The sequence below is a fragment of the Grampus griseus genome (genome assembly GCF_964374135.1).
Source record: "Grampus griseus genome assembly, chromosome: 11".
Classification (NCBI taxonomy): Eukaryota; Metazoa; Chordata; class Mammalia; order Artiodactyla; family Delphinidae; genus Grampus; species Grampus griseus.
In genome coordinates, this window is record NC_139005.1 from 94,908,483 (window position 1) to 94,926,318 (window position 17,836).

The following is a 17,836-nucleotide window of genomic DNA, read 5'->3' on the forward strand; positions in this document are numbered from 1 at the left end:
TTTTATAGGACTGCCTTATAAGAAAACCCCTGTTCTCATTACAAAGATGGAAGCATGGGAAAGGAGAACCTGGCAATGTAATACTATTAAAAAGCAGAAGCTCAAGGATATCAGATGCTAATCTGGTATCCTTATCTAAAGAAAACATTAGGGAAAAAAAAGTAGCAGATTGCTCTTCAGAAATATTCATCCCCTCCCACCTATGCTCCATGGGATATACTCCATGGGTGTATTTCTCTACCCTTTATCTTCTTGGGGCTTGGCCATTGGTTGTGCTTTGGCCAAGAGGATGTTAGCAGACAAAATGCAAACAGGGGCTTGAAATATGCTTGTTATGATTGGGCATGTCCTCTTGTGCTTTTGCCATCACCAAGAGAAGAATATGCTCAGGTTGGTCCCAGGAAAAGGAAGAGAGACACATGGAGCTGAGACTCCTAGGCTGGAGTCAGCCTAGATGAGTCAAATCCCTGTCAATCCAGAGACACAGGAGCTAAACAAATACTTACTGTTGGGCACTGAGATTTGAGGTTGTAGCATTATCATGGTGATAAATTCCAGATACAAAGAGAAAAGAAAATCTTTACAAAGGAACTCACCCAAGAGACACTCACCAATAATACCATTGTAGTTGGTTGGTACAATGTCTTCATTCCTAAATTTCGCCCCTTGCAGCTTCAGTCTGGTGTTTACTACCCAGAGTGGAGTTGTTAGCAGCACATTCACCACTCCTTCAAAAAGAAAGGGGGAGAGACAAAGGGAAAGCAAAATGTAACCTTTTAAGCTTTGCCGTCTTATGTTAAAGCTACACACCAATGTTTCAGTTATACGTCTGCCACTGACCTACTAGGAGACCTCAGGTAAGGTGTCCCTTTGTGCCAGGGTACAACACAAGCCACTACTGTTAGAAGCAATGCAGAAGCCTTGCTGATAGCAGAATGGCTGGCAGCAGTACTTCTCCACATGAAGAGAGTACTGAGTTTCCTCATTTGTATAATAGGAGGCAATCTGTTTGTCAATTTATATAACCACCAAAGTAGCAATTTTGATATAGTTTTAAGTACAGTTTTTAAAAACAGCTTTAAGACAGGGAAGTGACTTGTTGATCACATGCTAAATAAGTCCATGACAATATCACATAAAACACACGATTTACAACTCTCATGTAAGTAGCTCACATGGTTTTAAGTGAGTATGGATCTAGTACAATAAATGAGAGAAAGTGTGACATTTGAAAGTGCTTCAACAGGGACTGGAGGCTCACAGAAGACTTCTTCATCACTTGGGGAATTAGGATAGGCAGGCAGCAAGCAGCAGTTATGAACCATTACAAAAACACCTGAAACAGTTTCACAAGCATCATAATCCTTACAAGTTTAAGGATGGGGATCTTGGCTGCCCAAGGTGGCCTCAGAGTGGAACAATACAATGAGCCAGGTGCTTCTTTTTTGAAAACACATTATCCCAATTTAATACCACCTTGAGTTATTAAAATATTCCTCATCAGTCCTGAAATGATTAGAGAAAAATACCAGACAGACTTGTAACAAGGTGCCTGACACACAGTATATACTTTATAAATGTTTGTTAAATAAATACTTAACAAGTAAACTAATGAGCAAACTCAGCAAACAATGGTATATCAAGCTCTCTGGCTCTAGCCATACTCTGAAGAACCAAGAGGCACAATTATAAGGAAGAGAAATCTTCTTTTACTAAAAGCCATTTAAATACAACAGGATTAAGAATGTTTTGATTTAAGGAATCTCACAACATACTATATCTAGAAAACACCAAGGCTAAGCTTGGTGAAAACACCAGGAAATTCAAATTCTAAATTTTCATTAGCTGAATGCAGTTGCAAAAGTAAGATATTTTGGCACCTCTCTCTTAGAAACATTGTGAGAACACATTTCTCAAAATAAAAAGGCATTATCAAATAATTTTGTGAGTTGTATTTGTTATATTTTTCCACATAACACAAAGGAGTCATCTTTAGTTATGACTCAATATATTCATACATTGTCACTTGAGGCATTGATCATAATCTGAAAAAGTCTTAACTAGAGATTCTTGCTAGTCTCATTTTACAAAAGCACAAGTGCCCAAGAGGCCAAGATAGAAGACTATCAATACACGCCCATCTGCCCAGACTTTATAATGTATTCCTATTCAATATAATGTACACATCACTTAACAAAAAACAATCAACAGCCAGAAAAATCAGACTAGAAAGTGCTACTAAGCAGTCTACTGCTTTTTTTTTTTTAAAGATGAAGACAGGAGAGCTCAGAACCAGAGATCACAAGCTTCTGTGGATACTGTAGACAGGCACAGTGTACATACCTTTCTAAACAAATGAAATAGGTTGCCCATTAAATAAATTCTTTGGCAATCAAAATTCCCTTCATGTTCTATTCAAGAGGTAGGCACACACAAAACATTTCAGAGGCAATGCAGCAAAGATTAAGATTTAGCCACTATTTAAAATTCTGCTTACATATCCCCATTATTAACACAGGCTGAAAGATGGAGAGGATTCTAAGGACACCGTCAAGTACAAAAATGCATCACATCATTTAAAGAAGAGAATATAAAGTCCTTGTAAGAACATTTTGTATTTCAAAGCTTTCTTTCTGAGAAGTTCTTTAATGCTCTAAGCCAAAATAGATGGAGAGGTATTTTTTAACCACTATCATTTTATGAGTTCTGGGAAAATACCCGAGGATCCAAACTTTACTAAAAACTTGCAACCTATATAATCAAGCAAAGGACAACATTCCACGGAGGAAAAACAAGCTGCAAACGAACGTGATGAGTGATTCCGACTCTGACTAAAGCACGGTGGATATGGCTGCAGGATAGAGAAAGCTGTCTGCTTATTTACATGTAGAAAATTCTTCTGCCAGTTCCAAGCCATGGCTGTTCCTTCCGCTCTAAGATGGGAATATTAATACCTTACCTACTTAAGAACAGGAAATTGTTTTTCTTCCAATTCAAATGATTCTGTTTTCTTTCTTCATAAAAAATCATTTATAAAAAACAGAACCAAAATTAAAAGATGAAGAACAGTAACTGAACACACTCACTAAAATCACTCACTGACTCAAGGATACGTGAAACACAGCTGTTTACTTCTGAAATATTAAAAACAAAGTTTTATTAGTAGTGGGTCTCCTGAGTTAAGGACAGAAAACAAAAACAGAGAATGCTAATTGGGTGCACTTCTGGGGAACACGTGCCATGACCACTGAGATAAGAAAATGGCAGATCAGGGTCATAAATCTAAGTGCTTGGCTCCTTACAAAGGAATGCAACTTGATACACTACAGGAACAAACCTGCCTTACCAGATTTAAGGCCTAAGGACAGGAAATTAATTTCACTGTCACAACAATGATAACACCGTTGGCATTCAAAAAGAGTTATTGATAAAAATTCCAATTTCATAAAAATGGCAAGTATCATCTTCATTTAAGTTACCTGTGAGGTTCTGATCTCAAATTCTTCCCCAGGGTATTAAACTATTTGGGCTTTCTTCTGTGAAAATAAAATAAATAGTAATAACTCTCTAAGTTCCCAGAAGTGGAGTAACAATACTACTACTCCTAGTTCTCCCTGGCGACAATGCAACTCATTCCTACAGTGACTGGAACACAATGGCAGGGTTCACAGCAGGAAGAGAAAAAGCTGTTTTAATTATCATAAAAATGCGGTAAGCATTAAGATATAAAAACATGAGGAGTTTAAAACTCGCAAAAGTGATTTCCAAGGAATTCCCTACCCTCAGAAAAAAAGAGGACCTATAATCGGAGAATCACAGAATTATAAAGGACTATAAAATTCATTTGATCAAGGGTCTCTCAACTGTGACATTACTGACATTTGGGGCTGGATAATTTTTAGTTTGGGGCAGGGCAGGGGTGCAATTGTGTAGGATGTTTAGCAGTATCCCTGGCCTTCTACCACTAGATGCCAGTAGCATCCTCCAGCTGTGACAACCAAAAATGTTCCCAGACATGGTCATATGTTCCCTGTGGATCCACTGATCTAATCCAATCACCAGGTGATTATTCATTTTATTTTTGAAAATCTCAAAAGATAGGAATTCATTCTCACCCCAATAGCCTATTTTTTACAAGAGCTGTTAGAAATTTTATTTTTAGTGATACTAAATCTACCTTCTTAAAGCAACTGGAAACATAAAACTGCTAATAGGTGTTTTTTTTTTATCTGAGGTATGAATTAGCAATTCTTAAATAACTTTATGTGTATCTTAGGATAAGTAAATGATTATGACCTGCAAGTCAGTCATCCATGGTCTGCTCATCAAGTACGTATTGTGTGTCTAGTATGTGCTAAGTAGGTGCTGATGATACAGAAGTAAATAAAAAATGAAAATCCCTGCCCTTTTGATGCTTATGTTCTAATGGTGCAAGACAGGATAAATGAGTAAAATATGTAGTATGTTAGAGGACAAGGTTAAGGAGAAAATTTAAGCAGAGAAGGGGGATAAAGTTTTGCAGGGTAGAAGGGGGCACCATTTTCATCAGTGTGGCCATTTAGGGAAAGACCTTAAAGGAGGTGAGGGAATGAACCACACAGTAACCAGGCAGAGGAAACAGCAGGTACACAGGCCCCGAGGCAGAAGCATGCCAGGAGTGTTCCTGGAGAAGAGGTCAGTGAGGCTTGCAGTGGAGTGAGTAAAGAGGACGGGCAGGCCAGGTGACACAGGGCTTTGTAGGACAAGGTAAGGACTCTGGCTTTTACTGAGTGAGAAGGGAAGCAATTGGAGTCCTTTGAACAGAGAAATAATACAATCTCACTTATGTTTTTTTAATTAATTTATTTATTTTTGGCTGTGTTGGGTCTTCGTTGCGGTGTGTGGGCTTTTTCTAGTTGCGGCGAGTGGGGGCTACTCTTTGTTGCAGTGCGCAGGCTTCTCAATGCAGTGGCTTCTCTTGTTGCAGAGCATGGGCTCTAGGTGCATGGGCTTCAGTAGTTGTGGCACGTAGGCTCAGTAGTTGTGGCTTGCAGGCTCTAGGGCACAGGCTCAGTAGTTGTGGCGCACGGGCTTAGTTGCTCCGTGGCATGTGGGATCTTCCCGGACCAGGGCACGAACCCGTGCCCCCTGCATTGGCAGGCGGATTCTTAACTACTGCGCCACCAGGGGAGCCCTCACTTATGTTTTAACATGAGCACACTGGCTGCTGTGTTGAATACATATTGAAGGGGACAAAGGAGGAAGCAGGACATCAGTTGGGAGGCTCTGAAGATAATCCTGGCAAGATTTAGTGGTGGCTTGGACACAGGTGGTAGTGGGGGAAGGGGCTGAATTCTAGAAACCATATGAAGAAACAGGCAATAGGATTTGCTCACAGACTGGAGGTGGGGTCAAAGAGAAAGAGGATGAATTCGACTTTTGGTAGGGCAACTAGTAAAATGAGGAAGATTACAGGAGGAGTGGTCCTTTAAATTGAATTCATTCATTCAACATTTAATCAGCACCTTCTGTGTATCAGGCACTGGGGATACAGAGATTTAAAACAATGTAGTCTCTGCCCTCAAGGAGTTCACTGTCTAATAAAAGATAAAGACAAATATGCAGACTATTGTTATCCAGCAGAGTAAGCACTGAGACAGAGGTATATACAGAGCTGGAGCACAGAGGGTAGGCACCTAACCCAGAATACAACTTGGGGGTGGTGGACATGAGAAACAGGGAAGCTTCCTGAAGAGGAGGTGGCTTGAGATGAGAATAAAAGGATGACTAGGAATTAATAAGATAAAAAAAGCAGTAAGGCTGCTTCAGACTGACAACAGCAGCTGTAGAGGAATGAAGTTACTAAGGGCTCGGTCTATTCAAGGAATCACAGTTTGGCACAGGAGAACAAGAATAGAAAAGGCCAAGATAGGGAGGTAAGCAGTATCACAGCAGATCTCGTATGTTAGGCGCTTATCCTGCACGTGTACGAGGGGGGCCTTTTCTGCTGAGGGTGCCGCGACTCCATCCTACACGCAAGCGGCAGACGCTGAAGGGTCTGAAGCTGGGCACAACATAATCAGATTCGGATATTAGAATAGCAGTTCTCAATCATTTCTCTGACAAGACATGTAACAGATGATGTTCACAATCAACACAGACCCACGGGTTCTCCCTGGACGTCAAGCGTAATTCCATTCTTTTCTCACGCTCTCAAGAAAACATTTCAGAATGTAAATGAATTAGAATGATATTAATACAGTGGGATCTCTTTTAACCAGTTCCATATAATGGACTCACCCGATAAACCTGTGTTCCTCTTTCCCTTTACAGGACACACCGACAGATGCCACGGCACGCTGATAGCTACGGCCAGTAGGCTACTCCCTAGTGTACCCGTGCTCTTCTACTTCCATCCCACAGGGGTTTAGGCTTACCAGGAGTGAATTATGTCTTTTCTCAAACCTGCTTATGTCGGTCATATCTGTTACAGTAGGCAAAGCATTTACAGGTATGGGTTATACAAGAAAAAAGTACAAAACTTCCATCAGTGAGTGGATATGTCTTGGCCATACAAAAAATTGGATAAGTATATATTCATATATCTTAGGTTAAAATAAAATATTTAAGGCATGTAGGCTATTTATGATAGTCCCTACTTCCATTGACTTTTTAAAACTAACTGCCCTACCATACCAGTCTAGCTGTTTTAGGTATGGGAGGATCTACTGTAATTATAAACTGCATAAGAGTTAGAAAGAAAATGAGCAGAGCACAGTGAGAGAGAATAACAAGGGGTTGTGTGTACCTAGTAGATAATGGGATGCCAGATAACAGCAAACAAACAACTTTGGACACCTAAAAAGAAGAAGATTTAATCATATACTTCATAAACTAGTAGTTTCGTGGGAAGTTATATGAGTTAGTCTCTGACAGTGAGTCATAACCTTTTAAATGTAAATACATATGAACCACGGTAATCTAAAAAGTATTAAGGGACTTCCCTGGCGGTCCAGTGGATAAGACTCCGCACTCCCAATTCAGGGGACACGGGTTTGATCCCTGGTCGGGGAACTAAGATTCTGCATGCCCCATGCCACACAGCGCGGGCAAAAAAAAAAAAAAAAAAAAAGTATTAAAATCAAGGTATTACCAATACTTGGTGTCAAGTATAAAACATCATACCAGATTGCCATTTGTTGCAATTATGTAAAAAAGAAGATTCCTCCTCTACAGGTTGGATCTATTCTGATATTTTTTCAAGTGAACAAATCTCAAACTTGAGTTCTTTGAATTATGACATTGCTTGAAAACCATTCTTCTAGAAAGGCTACTTGAAGCACAACTATGCAAAGTATGTTAGTGAGAAAGACTTGAGAGGCAAAGAGATCAGAACAGAGCAATGGTCCAAGGGAGAGATGATGGCACTTGATTTTGGGAAACGGCTACGGACATGGAGACGAGGGAATGGATTCAAGAGATATTTAAGAGACACACTGATGGTTCATGAAGACCAGGCAGACATGGAGGGTAAGAGAGCACCCTCTATGAAGACTTCCAGATTTCTATCCTGAGTTACCTACCTACAAGTATTCACTTATTACCCCAGAAAATGAAACCCTGTGTGTTATACTCTTTATGTGAAAGTTGGTCTGGTGGGGGTTGGGGGTGATGAGGGTGGTCAAAAGGCACAAACTTCCAGTTATAAAATAAGTCAGTCATGGGGATGTGATGCACAGAAGGTGACTAGACTTAATAATACTGAACTGCATATTTGAAAGTTGCTGAGAGTCGATCTCAAAAGTTCTCACCACAAGAAAAGAAAAAAAATTGTAAATATCTGTGATGATGGATGTTAACCAGACTTCTTGTGGTGATCATTTCACATTATACACAAATATTGAATCATTATGTCATATACCTGAAACTAATAGAATATTATGTCAATTATATCTCAATTAAAAAAAAAAGTTGGTCCAAGTGAAAGTTCATTATATCAAAATCAACTTGAGACTAAAATGAGAGTACTAAGCATAAGAAAGGCTCAGAGACCAAATAAAAAAACAGCAGTGGTCTCATATAGGTGAAGAGGAAGAATTGGGGGCCATGAATACTCCTGGCCTGGTAACTATTTTTCAATCAAATCATTTTCATTTCAAATGGACATTTACATTATTCAACTGTGTGGCTCCCAAATCAGTAACTTTTCAAAGAATATATCAATAAGTGAGTCCACAAAATACTAACACTAAACATGCAACATTTAAATAAATTAATTTACATATAGACTAGATAAACACAAAAAACCCATAGGAAAGAGATCTACTTTTTTCCCATCTCTTTAATAAAACCCTGATTAATTCAACAAATATTTTGTTTATTTAGCAAATATTTATTGAGCTCCTACTACATGTTAGGAATTGTTCTTACTGAAAATTTAGCAAGGCAGGGGGGAACAGATATATATATACACATATGCCACAAAAGCAGGTATCATATGTATTCGTTATCTTATATATGTATAGATATAACAATTACACATACATAGAGATAAATTTATAATTGCAATATATATTGTCTAATTCATGTAATATATATCTTTAACTTTCTTTTTCTTGGCCACACCACGCGGCATGCGGGATCTTAGTTCCCTGACCAGGGATTGAACCTGTGCCCCCTGCACTGGAAGCACGGAGTCTTAACCACTGGACAACCAAGGAAGCCCCTATATCTTATATATATAAAGTATATATAAGATACTACTCTGCATCTTATATATATCTTTGATATACCATATATAGATAAAGATGTCTGCTCTTATAGAGCTCATATTCCACTAAGTAGAGACAGACAGTAACTAAATATTCACAATATCAGGTTAGTGGCTCCTTAGTGCTTCTGAAGTCTCAGATGACAAGGATCCAAAGTCTTCTAAAATTGGGCTCCTATTCAACTCTCCAACTTTATTGCTCATGTTCCTACACTCACTCACAAAATTATAGAACTCACTGATCTAAATGTGGTCCTGTATTCTCTCAGTTTGCTACCATTCTCTCCATCCAGAAACCATCACCACTTATCTCCAAGTGTTACTAATTCTGCCAAGGCTCAGCTCAAGAGGCACTGCTTCCTATAAGGAGATACCTCCCAGCCAAAAGTGACCTTTCTCCTATGAACCCCTAGGGTACTAACGACTATGGTGATACTGACTACACTGGGCTGTGCACTAAAAACTCTTTGTCACATCTGACTAAATGCTTTCACACTCATGGTGGGCTTCATGAGTGTGTAACCTGTCTTGTGCTTGGTTTAATGCTTTAGTGTCAACCATCTTGAAATGCTTAATAAATTGTGAACAAGGAGTCCTGCATTTTCATTTTATACTGGACCCTGAAAATTATGTAGCCAGTCCTGTTCATGTTAAACATTGCATGCAATCCTCAGTCCAAAAAAACAAAACAAAACAAACAAACAAAAAAAATCTCCCCCAAAATCCCCAGAAAGTAAGCAGGAAAGGTATTGTAATTTTCATTTTTAAAAAAAGAGACCTTATGTCCATAAATTCTGGGTACAGGCTGCTAAACAGGGATAACTGACCCTCCTCTCTGGATTAAGAAGATAAAAATAAGCCAAGTCAGCTCAAAAATAAAACTTTGTGTATATGGTCAACTGATCTTCACAAGGGTGCCAAGACCATTCAGAGGGGGAAAGGACAGTCTAGCCAAATCAACAAATGGTATTAGGAAAACTGGATTTCCACATACAAAAGAATGAAGTTGGATCGTTATCTTACATCACACACAGAAATTAACTCTAAATGGATTAAAGACCTAAAACTATACAACTCCTAGATGAAAACATAGGAGGAAAGCTTTCATGGCATTAAACTCAGCATGATTTCTTGGACATGACACCAAAAGCACAGGCAAAAAAGGAAAAATATGCAAATGGCACAATATCAAACTTAAAAACTTTTGAGCATCGAAGGACATATCAACAGAGTGAAAGGCAACCTACAAAATGGGAGAAAATATGTGCAAATCGTATATCTGATAAGGGGTTAATATCCAGAATACATAAAGAATACTTATAGTGCAACAACAACAAAAAATCAAATAACTCAAAAAATGGGCAAAAGATTTGAACAGACATTTCTCCAAAGATGCTCAACATCATAGGAAAAGATGCTCAACATCACTAATCATAAGAGAAATGCAAATCAAAACCACAGTGAGGGCTTCCCTGGTGGCGCAGTGGTTGAGAGTCCGCCTGCGATGCAGGGGACACGGGTATGTGCCCCGGTCCGGGAAGATCCCACATGCCGCGGAGCGGCTGGGCCCGTGAGCCATGGCCGCTGAGCCTGCGCGTCCGGAGCCTGTGCTCCGCAACGGGAGAGGCCACAACAGTGAGAGGCCCGCGTACCGCAAAAAAACAAAAAACAAAAACACGGTGAACTATCACTTCGCCATCATTAGGATGGCTACTATAGAAAAAATAGAAGATAACAAGTGTTTGTAAGGATGTGGAGAACCTGGAACCAACTGCTGGTGGGATTTTGAAATAGTGCAACCAGTGTGGAAAACAGTATGGTAGTTCCTCTCAAAATTAAAAAAAGAACTACCATATGATCCAGCAATCTCACTTCTGGGAATATATCCAAAAGAACTGAAAGCAGGGACTCAAAAGAACTATTCATACAACCCATGTTCATAGCAGCAAATATTCACAGTAACCAGGAGGTGGAAACAACTCAAATGTCCATCAATAGATGAATGGATAAACAAAATGTGGTATATACATACAATAGAATATTATTCACCCTTAAAAAACCAGGAAATCCTGTTACATCCTACAATATGAATGAACCTTGAGTACATATTATGCTGAATGAAATAAACCAGTCACAAAAAGACAAATACTGCATGATTCCACTTATACGAGGCATCTCAAGTAGTCACGTGCATAGAAACAGAAAGTAGAACTGTGCTTACCAGGAGCTGGGGGGAGGGTGGAAAGGGGAGTTGTTATTTAGTGGGTACAGAACTTCTCATGTATAAAATGAAAATGTTCTGGAGATCTGTTTCACAATAATGTAAGTAAACCTACTACTGAAATGTACACTTAAAAATTGTTAAGATGGTAAATTTTATGTTATGCATTTTTACTACACACACAACACACACACACACACAGTCAAGTCAGAAAACTAATTACATTCTTTGTAGCATTACTTTGTGTTAAAATAACCTCTTGGGGTATATGGACCACAATATAAACAACAAAATATAAAAATATCTTATATTCAGAAAACTTAGTTACCTGCAACAAATCCAACTACCAGATCTTTTGCAGTAGTAGAATGTTGACCTTTGATCCAGACTGCTTTGAGGCTATTAAAAGTGTAGAAATAGACAAAATTGGAGCAGCAGAGACTGGAGATAACTGGAAACCACCCTCGATATGGTGCCAGGCTAGGGGAAGAACACAATAAGCAAAGTAAAAATGCTGAACAAAAGGCACTAGAAATGAGAGTCCTAGAAAAGGCTGATCATCATTCACATATTCTCAAAGTTCACTCCTACACTACAATGTACTCCAAACTGTACACATATTCTACATTCTGAGGATGCCCAAACCAAGAATTCTTTTCTAGCATTAATGATACCAAAGAAACAACATACATTCTATGACTGATTTATTGATTTCCCCCCTCGATTTCCTTTAGTAAATTGCTATGTAAAATTAAAGACAATTTCCTCATGGCTGTTAGTTAATATAGCATCATTCACATTTCATTACAGGGCAAGAACATTTAAAATGAAGTAAATATAGAAGTGCAAAAAAAAAAAGTGATGGGGGCATGTTATAAGGGCACAGGAACCAGACTGAAGGAGCTCACACTGGCCACACCTGGGACAATTTGAGCACCAAAATAATTAAGTAATTAATTGTAAACCATTGAATTTCTGAGTCTGTATGATACTAAATTATTTCCTCATAGACTGCTTATAGTTGCAAAAGAGGAAAAATAAAATTATTCAGTGCTAACTTGAATCTAAGAAATCATAATTAACCAATGGAGGGCAAGTAGACAATATGTGACTCCAATGTGGCATCCTGAGGAGGACACAATTTCATCTATACATTATTCTGGCCAAGCATGCATAGACTCAATCTAATCATGAAGAAACATGAGGCAAACTTAAAGTGAGAAAAATTTTATTTAAGGAAAAATAAGGGGAGAAGGTCCACATCTTTGAAAATGTCAGTCGTAGGGGTAAGGGGCTTTGATGTATGGTATGTAACTTACTCTCAAATTAATTCTGAAAAAATCTGTGTGTGGTGTGTGTATGTGTCTGTGTAGTAAAGAAAGAAGGAGGGAGTGGGGAAGGGAGGGAGAAAGCATGAGCACAAACGGAAGAGTGTTAACAACAGGTCGATCTGGTTAAAACACATACTGGTATTCTTTGTACTATTTTAGTTTTGCAACTTTTTGTAAATTTGAAATTATTTCCAAATAAAAAGTTTTTTAAAAGGTACACAGGTCTGAATGCATCTGATAGAATGAGCTGAACAACTATTACCTTCTTCAGTTTATTGTTCATTGGTTTCATGTAAGACGCCATGATCAAGAATCAAAATGGTCAACCACAGAACTTTAAGGAAATGAAAACAACTATGTATTTACTTACAACTCAGGCAATTACAAATTCACAACACTGTGAGGCTTTGAGAATGGATAGAAAGTGAGTGTAGGTATGATGGATGCCCAGGAATCTCCTAATGAGCTGCTCTACCTAACAAGGATGAACAAGGTAGTACTCACAGGCCTTCTTCTTTAATGATCTCCAGGAGCACCATGTGTGTCGTTTTGGACTTTCTTTTCTCATCAACTACAAGACCAAAGAGTACATGTTTAAACTAAATCCTTTGAGAATTGTTATCTTCAGCATCAGCAAGTTTCACTGAAACGCCATTTACCTCACATGAGCAGTCTCTCACCCTATTCTTTGAGCTCCCTAGTTTGCCTCAGAACTCAATGATCCTCCTGTGTTCCCATGTGCTAAATTTCCTACTATTGATCCCATGGTTTCATCTGTTATTCATGAACCATAAAGCATTTTAATTCAAGACCTAATTTCCAAAGTAAAAAATGTAACAGGAGAAATTTATTTCTTATATTTCACAGGGCTCTCTAGTTTTTTTTCAAAGTTATATATTCTCTTTTTTATCTTAATATCTTATAAAGTAGAGAGGAAATAAATTACCATTTCCCTTTCAGAGAAGAGGTTACAGACACAAAGCTGTGAAGGACACATGTAGTTGGCAGCAGAGCCGGGATTAAAATTCAAGTTTACAAAGTTTTAACCTTGTGCTCTGTTCCCTAATCTAAAAAAATAAAAGGTCTCAAAAAGATGGGAACTCTGCTTTTCTTGGCATTCTAAATAAAACAAAACATACCTCAATTAACTTCAAATTTCCTACCCACATCTGAAGACTATTTTGAAAACATAAAAATAGGAAAATGAACCGATTTCTTAAGAATTAAAATTGGTACCTTTATGGCTCATGGGATGGCAAATTAGGAAACCCCTGTACAAGGCAATCTAACAATAACTATCAAAATTACAAACATTTGCCCTTTGATCAAACAATCCCATTTCTGGGAATTTATCTCATAGAACTTACAGAAACAAATTAGCATATGGGGAATTCCCTGGTGGTGCAGTGGTTAAGAATCTGCCTGCCAATGCAGGGGATGCAGGTTCGAGCCCTGGTCCAGGAAGACCCCACATGCTGTGGAACAACTAAGCCCGCGAGCCACAACTACTGAGCCTGCATGCCACAACCACTGAAGCCTGCATGCCTAGCGCCCATGCTCTGCAACGAGAAGCCACCTCAATGAGAAGCCCATGCACTGCGACGAGAAGCCCACACACCGCAACGAAGAGTAGCCCCCGCTTGCCACAACTAGAGAAAGCCTGCACGCATCAACAAAGACCCGATGCAGCCAAAAATAAATAAATAAAATTTATTAAAAAAAATCTAGAAACAATAAATGCTAGAGAGGGTGCGGAGAAAAGGCACTGCACTGTCGGTGGGAACGTAAATTGATACAGCCACTATGGAGAACAGTATGGAGGTTCCTTAAAAAACTAAAAATAGAACTGCCATATGACCCAGCAATTGCACTACTGGGCATATACCCTGAGAAAACCATAATTCAAAAAGATACATGTACCACAATATTCATTGCAGCACTATTTAGAGTAGCCAGGACATGGAAACAACTTAAATGTCCATCAACAGATGAATGGATAAAGAAGGTGTGGCACATATATACAATGGAATATTACTCAGCCATAAAAAGGAATGAAATAGAGTTATTTGTAATGAGGTGGATGGACCTAGAGTCTGTTATACAGAGTGAAGTCAGAAAGAGAAAAATACTGTATGTTAACACACATATATGGAATCTAAAAAAATGGTACTGATGAACCTAGTGGCAGGGCAGGAATAAAGACCCAGATGTAGAAAACGGACTTGAGGACATGGGGAGGAAGGGGAAGCTGGGACAAAGTGAGAGAGTAGCACTGACATATATACACTACCAAATGCAAAATGGACGGCTAGTGGGAAGCTGCTGCATAGCACAGGGAGATCAGCTTGATGCTTTGTGATGACCTAGAGGGGTGGGAGAGGGAGGATGGGAGGGAGTCTCAAGAGGGAGGAGATATGGGGATATAAGTATACATATAGCTGATTCACTTTGTTGTATAGCAGAAACTAACACAACATTGTAAAGCAATTATTCTCCAATAAAGATATTTAAAAAATGCTGTTAAGTGAAAAATGTAAGATATGGAACAGTGTGAAAAGTATGCTTTTTGAGTAATAAAGAGAGGAAATTGAGAATATATATTATTTGCTTGTTTTTCTACATAAAGAAACTCTCAGGGCTCTTTCAGAGACTAATAGAGACATTATCTACAGGGGAGAGAAAAGGAGACAGTGTAGAGTGAGATTTTTCACTGTACTGCCTATCTTTTCATGTATTTTGGTTTTTGAGTCATATAAAATTATTACCTTTCCAAAATCTCTAAAATTAATTAAAAATAGTGGCCATGAAGGATTTTAATATAGGAATTAGTTTATTCAAAGCTAATCTTACTCTTATCTCTTCATCTAAGTTCTGGCATAGGTTTATAATTTAAAGTTGAAAAATACTGAGGAAAGAACAAGCAGGAGTTACAGAAAGTTGCATAGCCCTATAAAGTGAAAGAGGGAGACTAGGACTACGTACCCACGTGAGCAGTGACAATGGTATCTGGCTCCACCATGTTTCCTATTCTCTGTTCTCTTTCCAGAAAATCTACCCCCAGTAAAAAAAAAATCTCTACATTGTGCCTTTCAAAAGTCGTATTGTTTATTAGAATGAACTGTAATGATTCAAAATTACTAATGCAAGCCCACTCAGGTCTCTCAGATTAGAAAATGGCTGAGGCTATGACTCATTCACAAACATCAAAAATAAAAGTATTTAAAGTTAGTGAAAATGGACAACAGATTTCTAATGAAATGGGAAATCCTATGTTAACTTAGAACTTAGTAGAGAAGTATGTTTGCTTCCTGATACCAAATGAACAGGAATATGATGACAGTAAGATACTTACCTTGAAGTCGAAGTCGAGCTGTATCCAAGGGAAAAAATACTGTCATTGCTGTCATGCTTCCCTGAAAAGTTTGAAAAGCCTTTAGCCATTACAGTATCACAAAAATAATGAGCCACAACTTTTAAATGAACAAAAAGTTCATTATTATCAAAGGGTCAGATGAAATTTTCAGTGAACAAATATACAGAATATTTTTATCTATTGGGATCATTAGTGTTCAAACTTCTGTAGTTATATACTTAAACAGACGTATTTAATTTTCCAGAAGAAATCTCTTTCTCTCTGATATTGAAAAAGAAAATGTAGTGGGTCCCTGGAGATGACAAACTTAGGGATTTACAACCTAGGACACATGTCAAAGACAGCAGGTAAATGGATTTTTAACATTTTACTGGTCAGCTACTGCTCCTATGCTCTCCTCTGATACCCCCAGAAACCAAAAAATCTAGTGATCAAACAGATATGTATTTCTATACTCTCTGCTTAATCAATATATTCACCACAATATAAGAATCATATTGTTCTTTAAAACAGTTCTGTTTGCTTGTGTTTTAAAAAAGAGGGACAGGGCTTCCCTGGTGGTGCAGTGGTTGAGAGTCCGCCTGCTGATGCAGGGGACACGGGTTCATGCCCCGGTCCGGGAAGATCCCACATGCCGCGGAGTGGCTGGGCCCATGAGCCATGGCCGCTGAGCCTGCGCGTCCGGAGCCTGTGCTCCACAAAGGGAGAGGCCACAACAGTGAGAGGCCCGCGTACCACAAAAAAAAAAAAAAAAAAGAGGGGCAATATCTTTGCTAAAAATTCTATAAATAATTTATCCAAGATAACATGACAAAAATTATGACTGGAAAAAAAAAGAAGCCAACAACCAGTCTTTTCATTCATAAGGCCCTGTGACAGATAAAAACCACAAGTATACAGTTAGGGATAAAATTATATGCATGATATCTCCAGGTGGGTTTATGGTTCTCAACCTAGATGCAGGCCCAGTGGTATATATTCTCAGGCATAAGGACAAGTTTCAAGCTACTGATAGAATAACAGTAACATACATATTTTTATCATGATAACAATGGGAAACTAGGTCAACTTTATAGATAAGAACAAAAATGTGCTAGGTCTCTTATCTATTTAAATAGATCAGCCTGTTTGACAAGGAAGAACACTGTATTGTCCCATTAGTTACTCTTCGAAACTCAGATTAAATGTTAACACTCTACCAATCAGGTTCCTCTGTGTTCCCACAGCACTTGTTTATGTCTCTTAGAGCACTCATATTGCAGTGAAACCTAACTCTTCCACCGGATTGTAAGAATATCCATTTATCTCTTGGTATACCATAGATTCTTAAATAAATGTTTATTAAATTCACTCTACTTTCAGTTATTTATACAACTTAGATGGCTCCCACATAAATGATCTTTCCTAGTAAGAACTAGATAATACTTAATATTTCAAGAAACACTGGATCTGTAAAGGTTTACAGTCTACAAATCTATTCTTCCGGCACCCTTGCTCCCCTTACAGGCAATTTCCAAGAAAAATGGGGGCTGCAAAGCTGGAGAACGCTTATCAAGGTTATTAAGGCCTTTACTTCCTATCACGTGGTACTAGCACACCTATGCAGAAAAGTCCTGCCTGGAAACTACTTTTTCAAACAATTGGATTACCTCCATCCCTCTTCCCTGTCAGCTTTAAATAGACACCTGAAGTTTCCTAACTTAGAAGACCCTGCCCTACCTACCTTGAAATCTTAAAGTACATTTTACACCAAGATAAAGAGAACAGTCTGTCCAAAGAGCTCAAAGATCTATTACCTCCTCAAGGACTAGCATAAAAAACTCAAATCTGTAAAAATAAAAAACACTTAAAATTGTATTAGTACTGGAAAGACTGGATCCAGATGGTGAACTGAAAACCTACCATTGCCTCCTCCCCATTCCAATCACTAATAATGAGAGAGAAGATTTATATATAAAAGTGTTGTGTAGAAAAACAAAAGGGGTCTGAATGGTGGACCAGAAATTAAAAGGATAGCAGAGTGAGGCTATTCTGAAAGAAGAAATCACAGACCAAAATGCACAGACAATAGCTATGGCAGGCAGAAAAATGGCCCCCTGAAAGATGAACACATTCAAATCCACAGTACTTGTGAACATGTTACATTACATGGCAGGTTGCTA

At 38.4% G+C, this 17,836-nt stretch overlaps 1 protein-coding gene across 1 annotated transcript in view; it reads right to left on the reverse strand.

The window, feature by feature from the left end:
- Positions 1-17,836, reverse strand: part of SLC25A17 (solute carrier family 25 member 17) — a 45,300-nt gene that overhangs the window by 8,927 nt on the left and 18,537 nt on the right. Inside the window, exons 2-5 of the mRNA XM_082666427.1 lie at positions 15,654-15,714; positions 12,806-12,872; positions 11,299-11,450; positions 612-728 (exon numbers count right to left, since the gene is read on the reverse strand). Coding sequence (XP_082522553.1) covers positions 612-728; positions 11,299-11,450; positions 12,806-12,872; positions 15,654-15,714 — 397 coding nt within the window. The remainder of the gene's footprint in view (positions 1-611; positions 729-11,298; positions 11,451-12,805; positions 12,873-15,653; positions 15,715-17,836) is intronic.